The sequence below is a fragment of the Megascapheus bottae genome, chromosome 9 (genome assembly GCF_031878675.1).
Source record: "Megascapheus bottae isolate mThoBot1 chromosome 9, mThoBot2.hap1, whole genome shotgun sequence".
In the NCBI taxonomy this organism is placed as follows: domain Eukaryota; kingdom Metazoa; phylum Chordata; class Mammalia; order Rodentia; family Geomyidae; genus Megascapheus; species Megascapheus bottae.
Window position 1 is genome coordinate 397329 of NC_143517.1, and position 12127 is coordinate 409455.

A 12127-nucleotide genomic window follows, 5' to 3' on the forward strand; every position below is an offset into this window, starting at 1 on the left:
TAACCTCTGGAGACTTGCCAATTTAGAAAAGGAGATAAGAAATAAGATAGCCATGATAAAGACTGAACCAAAACATCTAAGCAATAGCTACAAAATGTAAGTTGCAGAAAGCAAAAGAATGGATTTTTAAAAATAAGAAACTGATTAAAATGTTAAGTATGATTGTAGTCATGAAAAATGTCTATTGAATTTACTAACAAAAATTTTCAAGAACAACATGGAAATTATTTTATTTTGAAGGCAGAATTCAATATGAGTAGCTTGAAACATGCTTTGGAATTAAGAACACATTTATACTAAATTAATATAGAAGTCAATTCACCCATAAATCTATTATAAGAGCCTGCTACCTGACTTTTAATTGCTTTGTAAGCATCCATAAGCAAGTAAAATGATATGTTTTGATTCATTTGTAGGCTTTTATGAAGGATGAAAATCCCAGATTATCATTTCCCTTGCTGCCAAAATCAGTTGAATATATATTTGCCATTCCTAGGGCATGAACTCAGGGCCTAGGCACTGTTCTTTGACATTTTTCCTCAAGGTTAGGACTCTGCCACTTGAGCCATGGTGCCACTTCTGGCATTTTTTGTGTTTGTAGTTCTGGGGACTCTAGCCCACGGCTTTATGCGTAAGCTACACTCTGAATCCCAACTAAAAAATAATGTTAATAAAACCAATTAGCTTTACTGCCCAAACATTTTCTATGCTATTTCTCTCCACTCACTTATAAATCTTGAGTTTTGTTTATACCAAATATAAATTTCCATATAAAATATTTTAAATTAGATAATGAATAATTAAAGGTACAGATATAGGCTTGAACTAGAGAAGAATGTATCATAAATGAGAGAAATAAATGTAATTTAAAGCTAAAATGGCCGGGTACCAGTGGCTCCTGCCTATAATCCTAGCTACTGAGGGTGTTGAGATCTGAGAATCTCGGTTCAAAGGCAGCCAAGGTAGGAAAGTAAAAGAGACTTATCTTCAATAAACTACTCAGAAAAAGCAGGAAGTGGCACTTTGGCTCAAGTGATAGAGTGCTAGCCTTGAGCACAACAGAGAGGCTCAGGAATCGAGTCCAGGCCTTGAGCTCAATACCAAAGGGGTGTAGGGTAAAGCCACGAGGAAGGATACATATGATTTAGCCACAATTAATATAAAAAGGAGAGTCAAAACAAGAGAAGAAAAATACATAATGCAAAAATGTCTTAAGTATGAAAGGAAAACAAGATGTTTTCTTTGAAAACTAGAAGATAAAATGATTTTAGACAAGCATAATTTGTAATAACACTTAAAAGACTTCCAAATCAATAACTTTAGTGTATTGGAAGTGATTGAGATTGGAAATGAAAATTGTACACAAGGAGTGGATATGACACAATAGACGACAAAGGCTGAGCTTCATTTCAAAAGTGCTATTTATAATTATCAAGTAGTATTTGGAGAAAATTGTATGTAGCCAATTATGTAACATTCTTTTTTATAACTTGAGGTTTTGAAATTTTTTCCCACCATACCACGTCATTTATTCTCTTCTGTTCACAAAGGAAACCCCTTTCTCTCTAAGGAAATAATATTGAATTGAGAAGTAATCACTCAATTTTCAAGTTTCTATAAATAAACTTAATTTGGAGGTAAAGCAGATATTCTAATTCCCATTGATAATTTCATTCTGTTTGTATCACTTGTTCTATAATCTGCCACTATGTCAGGTACTCTTGATGTCTTAGGAAAGTTAAGGGCAAGAGTTAAGGCAGGAAATTGAAAATATTTATATGACTTTAAAAAAACTCTGTGGCAATGGGATAATATTAAATTCATTCAGCATCCTCTTAACATGTTTTTCATAGACTTCAGGTAATAGAACATCCATCCACACTAAACTGATGGCTGGTGTACAACTTGGATGAGAAATATACAGTTGAAAATGACAATTTAAAAGACAATTTCTCAGCTGGGCGGGGTGGCTCATGCCTGTGATTCTAGCTATTCAGGAGGCTGAGATCTGAGGATCAAGGTTCAAAGCCAGCCTGGGCACAAAAGGACCTGAGACTCTTTTATCCAAATAACCTCTAGAAAATGGGAAGTGAGGCTTGGACCAAGGGTAGGGTGGTAGCCTTGAGGTGAAGAGCTCAGGGACAGGGGCCAAGCCCATAATGCAAGCCCCATGACCCACCAAGAAAGAAAAGAATTTCTCTAGCAATATTTCACAACTGAATAATAGGGTTTTCTTAGCAAGGAGTAACCAACAAACATTTTGTGAAATTAGAAGCAAACCAATGTACTATAGTCAAGTGTTTATTTTTGAGAAAATTTAGCAAAGAGAATATAAAATCTGACTCAATATATAGTATCTCTTATGTGTATAAGCTTTTACGGGACTTGTATTCAAAGTCTCTCATACTTGTGTTTGATTTTTATACTTGAGGGCTCACACTCTATCCCTTGATCCAAATGTCCACTTTCAGTTTTTGCTTGTTAAACAGAAATGAGCTATCAACTTTTCTGACTAGGCAGACATGAAACCATATCTATAGATCTTAGTGGCCTGAGTAGCTAGAACTCCAAGTAGGTAGGACTCCAAGTCACTTCTCCCATGCTCACCATAGGTCTGAATGAAGTCAGAAAGACCACAGCAGTGTTTAAAGTATTACATTTACCACATGTACTAAATATCTCATATACAGTGTCATTTCAACCAATGACAGACCACATGTATAATGATGTTCTTAGTGTCATCTCATACATATTTGTTTCTTTAAGTATACCTTTTTGTGTTTACACAATAGCTGTTAGCATAATGAATAGTACTGTTTTCAACTATAACTTGAGTGATAAAATTATATAGTTTAAGAACTGATTGCTTAAAGAAGTGATCAAAAAATAAAAAGGCTATGAATATGGCATAGCAGTAGAGTGCTTGCCTAGCATGAATGAAACCCTAGGTTCAATTCCTTGGTACCACATACACAGAAAAAGCCAGAAATGGAGATGTGAATCAGGTGGTAGACTGCTAGCCTTGAGAAAGGTCAAAGACAGTGCCTAGGTCCTGAGTTCAATTCCCATTACTGTCAAAAATATAAAACAAAATCTAAAAATAAGGAAATTTTATTAGCAAAAAGGTCCAGTGTATAACTGAAAGTACATGCTAAAGACAGAAAAATTTGAAAACTGATATAGGCCATGCACATGGACAGAAAAACAAATATAAAACAAGAGCAGTGGATACAATCATAAAGAAAGCAGTTCAGAAAAAGTTTCTAGATTTAAAGTATAAGTAAACAGAAGATAGGGTAAATTTCTTTGAAACTGTAAAGAATAAATTTTAAAGGACAATACAGAAAATTCCCTGCACACTACTCTTCTGCAAATACACTAATAACATGGCATATTTTAAAAAAAAATTTTCCCAGTATCCCCTAGACCTGTTCTAGAGTAAAGTGACTATGTACCATGAAGCTCTTCCACATTTGAGCCAAATACAAATTAAGACTCGGTCTATATTTCTTAATTTTATATTTATATTCCAAATAAATGAGTTTCATTTATGAGCCAGGGTTTTTGTTTTGTTTAGTTTTCCAGTCCTGGAGCTTGAACTCAGGGCCTGAGCACTGTCCTTGGGCTTTTTCCTCAAGGCTATCACTCTGACTCTTGAGTCATAGTACCATTTCTGGCTTTTTCTATGCATGTGGTACTGAAGAATCCAACCTGGGTGTTCATGCATACTATGCAAGCACTTTACCACTAGGCCAAACTCTGGGTCTGAGCTGGGGTTTTTAAACTGTGTTTAATTGGAATAAAGTAGAAAATAGTTCCATAGAATATTTCTAAAAAAGCAAAAGCTAACTTGAAAAGTTATCTTTTATGTTAGAGGGATATACAAAGTCTTTTCTAAAATAGAATAAGTCAGAGGCCAGTAGTTTCCAAAACGTTAATAAAGTACTTGAAAATCACAAATAGAGAAGGCCTTCATTAATTAAATATCAGGGCAATTTTTTAAAAAATATACACATTTTGGACTTGTGTTTTAAATATAGTAGAAATTCAGATGTTAATAAATGCTTCCTTGTCACTTATTATGCAAATTAGAAAAGGGGATATAGCTAAATAGTTAATATTCAATTTTAAGAGAAAAAATGTTTCAGTCAAACAAGATATATACAAAATTTATTTATGAATATAGCATTTACATCATTGAAAAACATATAATTCAATTCACTACTCTTACAAAATTAAAAATTATTTTATATCTGGCAGGTATTAATTAAAAATAATTTATATATCTGCAAATTCGTTTTGAAATGACTAAAAAACATTAATTAATGATCAATAAACATATATTTACCTCCTCCACGTGATTGACTTGATGTTGAAACCACTTTTAAAAAAATAAAGAATGAAAAGTTATTAACAAGTAAAATTAAATGACAAGCTAAACTTCTTTATTGAAATAAATATGTATATATGTATAAACTGTGCTTCATACTGGGTCAGGCATCAGTCCTTTTTCAGGCATCAATTAAGGCTCAGAACAAGGATATTGTAACATTCATCTGTGTATTAAAAAGATCTATAGGGGGCTGGGAGTTTGGCCTTGTGGTAGAATGCTTGCCTAGCATGCCCAAAGACCCAGGTTCAATTCCTGGGTATCACATATACTTAGAAAAAGCCAGAAATGGTGCTTTGGCTCAAGTGGTAGAGCTCTAGCCTTGAAAAAGCCCAAGGATAGTGCTCAGGCCCTGAGTTCAAGGCTCAGGACTGGCAAAAAAAAAAGATCTATAGGACCAGGACTTTGGCCTAATGGTAAAGCGTTTGCCTAGCAAGCACAAAGATCCAGGTTCAAGTCCTCGGTATGTCATTAGTAGAAAAAACTAGAAGTAGTGCTGTGGCTTAAGTGGTAGAGTTCTAGACTTGAGAAAGCCCAAAGACAGTGCTCAGGCTCTGAGTTCAAGCCCCAGGTCTGGCAAAAAAAAAAAAAAGATAAAGTTGAAAATGTACAAGTTCTGTCATTGCCTCAAAACTTTGGAAACTTTGCTTTGCTAATTTTATATTAATCTATTACATTTTAATGTTCATTCTGTAATATATAGAACATACCTTGAAAAGAGAATTCAAAATCTGAAAAATAAAGTTTTAATTAGTATATTTAAAAATAAGTCTGTAATATATTTCCACTTATAATTCACCTTGTAAAACTGCTCATTGATAAAACATCTCTCTATTGTATTTCTATTGATATATTTAAAGACTGTCTTATATCACTTTGTACAGACAACTTAAAAAAACTTTAGAATAAAAAGATATTCTCTATCTTATATGCATCTCCATTGAGACCCCAAAAGAATTTATAAATATCATGTTCTATTATCCAACCATAAATGACCAATAAAATTTAAATACTTTTTTTCATCTTTTTTTAAATTGTGTGGTGGGGGGCGGTCATGGGGCTTGAACTGGGCCTGGGTACTATCCCTGAGCTCTTCAGCTCAAAGCTACCACACTACCCCACTTCCTATTTTCTAGAGGTTAATTGGAGATATGAGTCTCAGGTCCTTTTGTGCCTAGGCTGGCTTTGAAACTTGATCCTCAGTTCTCAGCCTCTTGAGTATTTTTTTTTGCCAGTTCTGGGCTTGAGGTCAGGGCCTGAGCGCTGTCCTTGGACTTTGTCAAGGCTAGAGCCCTATCACTTGAGCCTCAGCACCATTTCCAGCTTTTTTAGTATGCATGTGGTACCCAGGAATTTAACTCGGATCTTCATGCATGCTAGGCAAGCACTCTACCACTAGGCCAAACTCTCAGCCCCATTTATATTTACTTTTTAAACATATTTCAAATCATTTGCTCACTTATTGTTTGTTGTTTGGAATTTAGATTTTTTTAACTCTCTCTCTCTCTCTCTCTCTCTCTCTCTCTCTCTCTCTCTCTCTCTCTCTCTCTCTCTCTCTCTCTCTCTCTCTCTCTCTCTCTTCTTTCTTTCTTTGGTTGCCAGTCCTGTGGCTTGAACTTTGGGCCTGTGTTCTGTCCCTTAGCCTCTCTGCTCACAACTAGCACTCTACCACATGATTCACAGCACCCTTTGGGATTTTTCTTTTTATGTGTTACTGAGGAATGAAACCCAGGGCTTCATGCATGCTAGGCAAGCACTTGTCTATTGAGCCACATTCCCAGAGTTTGGAGCTCTTGAATAACTGAGTTGCTTACTGATCGCTTGATAGACAATAACAAAGACTTTTCTCATTTCCTAGGCTGTCTCTTCACATGGCTGGTCACTTTGCTAAACACAAGTGTTTTTGACTGAATGTAATGCCAGTTGTCAAATCCTTACTGTTATTTGCTGTGCTATGAAGTTTCTGTTCAGGGACTATCTATGCCTATATTTTTCATCATTTTCTTTGTTCAACAGTTTGTTAAAGAGGCCATCTTCTCCTCCCACTTATATTGTTGGCATCTTTGTCAAAAATTAGCTGGCTATTTATTGTGTAGGCACATTTATGAGTCTTTTATTCTTTCCATTTGATCTCTATACTTGTTTTGTCTTAGTAACATGTTGCTTTCTTTGTCAACGTGGCTTCTGATTTAGTTAAACTAAGATTATGGTGACATTTCTATTGATCTTTTGGCTCAGGATTGTTTGTTTGTTTTGATATTCAAGATCACTTGTCTATCCCTAAAAACTTTGGGATTAATCTTGATACCTCTGTGTAGCCTGGCAGTGGAATTTGGGGAGGGGTTACATTGAGTACATAGATAGTTTTCTGTAGTATGGCCATGTTCGTAATATGTGTTCTGCTGAATCATGAGACTGAGAGATCTTCTGGTATCTTGATTTCTTTCATAAATGGTCTATATTTTCATTTTGAAGATATTTCACTACCTTACATAATTTAACATGTATATATAGTTAATTTAATGTTTTTGTTATATAAATCTTTAAGAACTATTTGCATAACCATATTCACAGCATTTTCATAATGCTGTGTTGAAAACAACACAAATGTTTACTGACAACATGAATAAAGGAAATATACAATTTATATATACACAAAATATCCTCTGAATGAGTATGCACTTCCATTGCTATGCCAAAAAATGAGAAACAGAAATTTTGAGAAGGACTTGCAATTTGTTTATGGAGTACCCTCTAACTAGAAAAATGCTCCATTATCAGTAATGATAACCAATGAGAAAAAACAATGAAAAAGCAAAATTAAAGGGGGGAAAAAGGGTCTTTCACTCCTCTTTGACCTTTCTAAACTTCCCTGAATTTGTTTTGGCAGGGGCTGGTTATGGAGCTTGAACTGCAGGCCTGGGTGTCCTCCCAGAGCTCTTCAACTCAAGGCTACTGCCCTACCCCTTGAGCCACAGCCCCACTTCCAGTATTCTCATGGTTAACTGGAGAAAAGAGTTTCCCCGACTTTAGTGCCCAGGCTGGCTTTGAACCTCAATCCTCAGATCTCAGCCTCCTGAGTAGTTAGAATTATACACATGAGGCCCCATGCCAGGCTGTTCCTTGAATTCATTATAATATATATATATAAAACTTTAAAATTAGAAGAACAATTTATATTTAAGAATGTATCATTCTTAAAGCAAAGTCACAAAAACAGAATGTATCATTGTTAAATAAAAAACCAAAAAGTAAATGACAAAAAAGAACGTATTCAACACATTGTTCTTGTAAAAATAAACAGTAAATAAAGCTACCTAAAACTATCTAACCAAAAATCAAATATAAAATACATGTTTAAAACAATTTTTTCTCAATAGGTCAATGAAACAGATACCTATAGTGATTGTGCAAGTAAAATTCAATAACATGCTGTTTATAAAACAATAAAATTTAAAAATGGTTAGAAAGATTTAATGGTTAGAAAGATTTAAATGAAAGCTGGGCACAGTTACTCATACCTGTAACCCTAGCTACTCAGGAGGCTGAGATTGAGGATCATGATTCAAAGCCAGGCTGGAATTATCTACTAGGAAATGGGAAGTGGGGCTGTGGCTTCAGGGGTAGGGCAGAATCCTCAAGCTGAGGAGCTCAGGGACAATGCTCAGGCAGTAGCCTTGGACAGAGCCCAGGCCTGGATTGCATGCTCTATGCCCCTTAAATAAAAAAGAAAGATTCAAATGAGAAAATATTTAAGGGGCTGGGAGTGTGGCTTAGTGGTGGGCTTGCCTAACATGCTTATGAAGCCCTGACTTCAATTCCTCAGTACCACCTACACAGAAAAAGCTGGAAATAGAGCTGTAGCTCAAGTGGTAGAGCACTAGCCTTGAGAAAGCTTAAGGACAGTGCCAAGGCTCTGAGTTCAAGTCCCAAGATTGACCGCCCCCCAAAAATAAACAGAAAGAAAAAGAAAAGGGAAATACTTAAAAACTGAACCCAACAAAATTAATGAAACATGCAACAAAGCAACATAAAAACAAAAACATGAATCAGAACTTAATTATGAAGATAAAATAATCAAAAAGAATGTGAAGACTAAATAAAAATTATACATTATATATTTGGGGAATAAATGAATGCAGGCTAATATTACAGGTTGATATGATATTAAATTTTCAGTAACAAAACAAGTTTTGATAGTTTGCCATTAGCAAGTTACACAGAATACATACGGTAACTTCTTCTTTAACCGTTCCTTCTATCTGAGTTGCAAATTCTGAACAATAAGTCACAAATAATTTCATATCTTTTCCAACCTTTCAAAAATAACAAAATAGGAAAGTAAGTATAATTTCAAAACTTGTTTGAATATTAGTTGTTGCTTATTTCTTGGTTATATTTCTCAAACTTTTCAAAGCATTTTCTTTTGTATAATTTATATCCCTTCAAACATTTAAGGTAGAAAAGGATGATTGAAATGGTGTAGTAGCAAATATGTAGACAAATATATAGATAAAAATGCATTCTGAGAGTGGCTTATTAATGAGATATACCCAATTAAAATCTCTTTTCCTTTTGTACCCAGTATGATGTAGTAAATCAAGCATCGAGCATTTTTGTTCTGAAATTTTTGACTGGCCTGATGGATGTACCTAGAATATATAATCAGCTTGGCTAGGGACCTAGCTTACTAGTAGAATCTTCGATCCTTTATGGGAGAGGCTATGGGCTTAATCCCAACAATACAATAAAGAAGGAAAGAAAAAAGGAAAAAGACTGTGAATAACTTTTAAATATAAGTTATTTGCCAAAAGCTTTTTTTCACTTAGTAACTAATAAAGAAAATTTAGTTAAATATGCACCCAACAAAATTGTTAAATCATTTCTAATATAGTAGTGGTTTGTAAATTAGTGGTTTGATCCATGATAAACAAAATGTAGATGCTCATATCAATTAAGATTATGACAGTTGTGCCATAAATATTATATTCTCAGAATGTGGGGGAACCCTGCTGTTTGCCATCTGCCCTTCAGCACGTACACACTCAGTGACACAAGCAATCAGGAGCCTGAGGGCACCTGGCCCCACCCACCTGGAGCAAGTGGGGCATGTCTCAGGACACCATTGGCTGACAGTGGTCCCTATTTGATGATGTGGCTGCAACTGCTCGATCTGTATTTAGCAAGCATGTTTTGTAAACTAAAGTTAGATCTGCACCAAGAGTCTGATCTCCAGAGGTTTGTATTACTCGAGGGCTCCATCACCATCTTACCCCCGACGTGGACTTCCGAGAAGGACGAAAACATCAGAATATTTTTTTTTGCCAGTCCTGGGCTTGGGTTCAGGGCTTGAGCACTGTCCTTAGACTTTCTCAAGGCTAGCACTCTACCACTTGAGCCTCAACACCACTTCCGGCTTTTTGCTATGTATGTGGTACCGAGGAATCGAACCCAGGTCTTCATGCATGCTAGGCAAGCACTCTACCACTAGGCCAAACTCCCGGCCCCAATCATCAGAATACTTTTGAGATACTCCTAGGAAATACCTAACCATTAAGAGGATGGGAAAATGGGGGTTGGGAGTTTGGCCTAGTGCTTGCCCAGCATGCACGAACAGTCTATAGAGTGGCCCCCTTTTTTTACTACCTTTTTCATTTGCATTTTTATGTGTTCTTTTATTTGCCATTTTACCTCCACCTTTTTTTTTTAATGTTATGATTCTTTCCATCTCCCCCTCCCCCGCTTTACTTTTATCATTGTGGTCATTCCTAGAAACATAGTGACAGTACTGGGTACAGACTAGATACAAATTATATTTTATTGATACAGTCACCTGCTTTTTAATCTGTTGGTTCTTAACCCTAATATTGCTTTTTAAGAAATCACAATTCTGGGCCAGGAGTTTGGCCTAGTGGTTAAAGTGCTTGCCTAGAATGCATGAAGACCCCGGTTCGATTCCTCGGTACCACATACATAGAAAAAAGCCGAAGTGGTGCTGAGGCTCAAGTGATAGAGCTCTAGCCTTGAGAAAATTCCAAGGACAGTGCTCAGGCCCTGAGCTCAAGCCCAGGACTGGCAAAAAAAAAAAAAAAAAAAAAGAAATCACAGTTCTGTGGGATCTCCCCATCTTTGTTCATGGTTTCTTTTTGTTGTTGTTTATTTTTACTTTTAAAAAATTTTTGTCATTGATCTCTCCTACATATACCTTCCTCTTATCTTTATATATTCTTATTACTCTTCTTATTTTCATAAGTTTTATCTTATTTTTTCTAAATTTTGTACTCAACTATTTTAGCTTTCTGTCACCTTAGTCAGTTATCCTTACTCTATCCCTTTCTTTCATTACTATATTAATCTTACACTCCTACATTACTCTTTTCTTACCTCCCCTCTTGTTTTTCATAATATTTTTCTATCTCTGGTCCTCTGTTCATCCTTCAACTTTTATAATGCATGGATCTACAGTTGATGGTTGTTAAACAATACTGTATATCTACGTGTTCAGTTATACTGTAGTGTTGGGGCCTGATCACCATCTCTGGGGCCTGTTCACCTTTCTGGCTCAGTGGCCATCAAAGGGCTTTGGCCAGGCATTCCTTGCATACCACTCTTGAGTTATTTCTGTTTAAGTGACTCAACTCAACCCTCTAGGGCAAGTCTTCAGCCCCCGAGCTTTCCTGCACTGGTCCCATCCAGTACCTGAAAGTTTGCCCTGACCCTAAGTGATAGCACCTTGGCCTTTTTTGTATTGGCTCCTTTCCCAGTTCCCACCTCCTCTTTACCCCACAGTATATAACTATGTGCCCCACATAATAAATCTGAGATCTGCTGCACTTTCATTGCTGATACAGCTCCTGGCTCAGTGTCATTTTCTCCCTGGTAATTGGGGGAGGGCTGAGTTATCAATACTTGCCATCTCACTTGGCTCCGTGGGACTTCAGGCTGGCCCTGGGTGTCCCTCTCATACCCGTGTTACTGGAGAACAACAACTGGTGCCCCATGTGAGGAAACTTTTGCCGCCTACAAGCCAATCAAACTGCGGGTAAGTATATTCCCATAAAATATGGGACAGATTTTTCTAAGAATGACCCTTCCCTTGATTCTCTTAAGATCCTACTTAAGAGTCGAGGGTTAGAGATTTCTGAAGCTCAGGCAGTTAAAGCTTGGGAGACTTTAGTTAAAGTCGCCCTGTGGCTGCCAGCTGTTTGATTGGGATACCTGGGATAGAGTACAACTGATCAGAAAAGCCCAGATTAATCGGGAAGAGATTCCTCCACTTGGAGTTTATCCTGTCTTAGCCACTCTAAAGAGCTGTTTTCCTCCTCCAAACCAAGGGCGAATCCTCTAAGAGCTCAGGCAACAAAGAGAAACCTAAGAAGCCCAACACCTCCCTTACTCCATGTGGAGATCCTAATCTCTCTGTCAACAGGAACTCCAGACTCCTCCCAGGGAGATGTGAAAGGGCCTCAAAAGAATTCAGATAAGGAGCCTGTCAATCCTTTAGATGCTGACTGCAACTTGGACCCCGGGATCCAAATCTAACCTTTATCCTTCTTTGTCAGAGATCAGATCTTCTTCCAATGTTTTTACATCACCCTCTGCTCCTCCCTCATCACACTGGACCCTGAGGCCTCAGCAGTCTTATCACATAAGGGTCTGAGCCTGGGCTGCCCTGCTGGCTTCCCAACCCACTCGGTGCCAGGGCTCCACCCACCACCTAGTTCAGAGTCCTACCAA

General features: G+C 36.8%; 1 protein-coding gene across 1 annotated transcript in view; it reads right to left on the reverse strand.

Moving 5' to 3' along the window:
* LOC150058669 (coiled-coil domain-containing protein 7-like) overlaps positions 1 to 12127 on the reverse strand; it is a 263512-nt gene that overhangs the window by 226414 nt on the left and 24971 nt on the right. Inside the window, exons 4-6 of the mRNA XM_090339663.1 lie at positions 8623 to 8706; positions 5101 to 5121; positions 4349 to 4381 (exon numbers count right to left, since the gene is read on the reverse strand). Of these exons, the coding sequence (XP_090195789.1) occupies positions 4349 to 4381; positions 5101 to 5121; positions 8623 to 8706 (138 nt within the window). The remainder of the gene's footprint in view (positions 1 to 4348; positions 4382 to 5100; positions 5122 to 8622; positions 8707 to 12127) is intronic.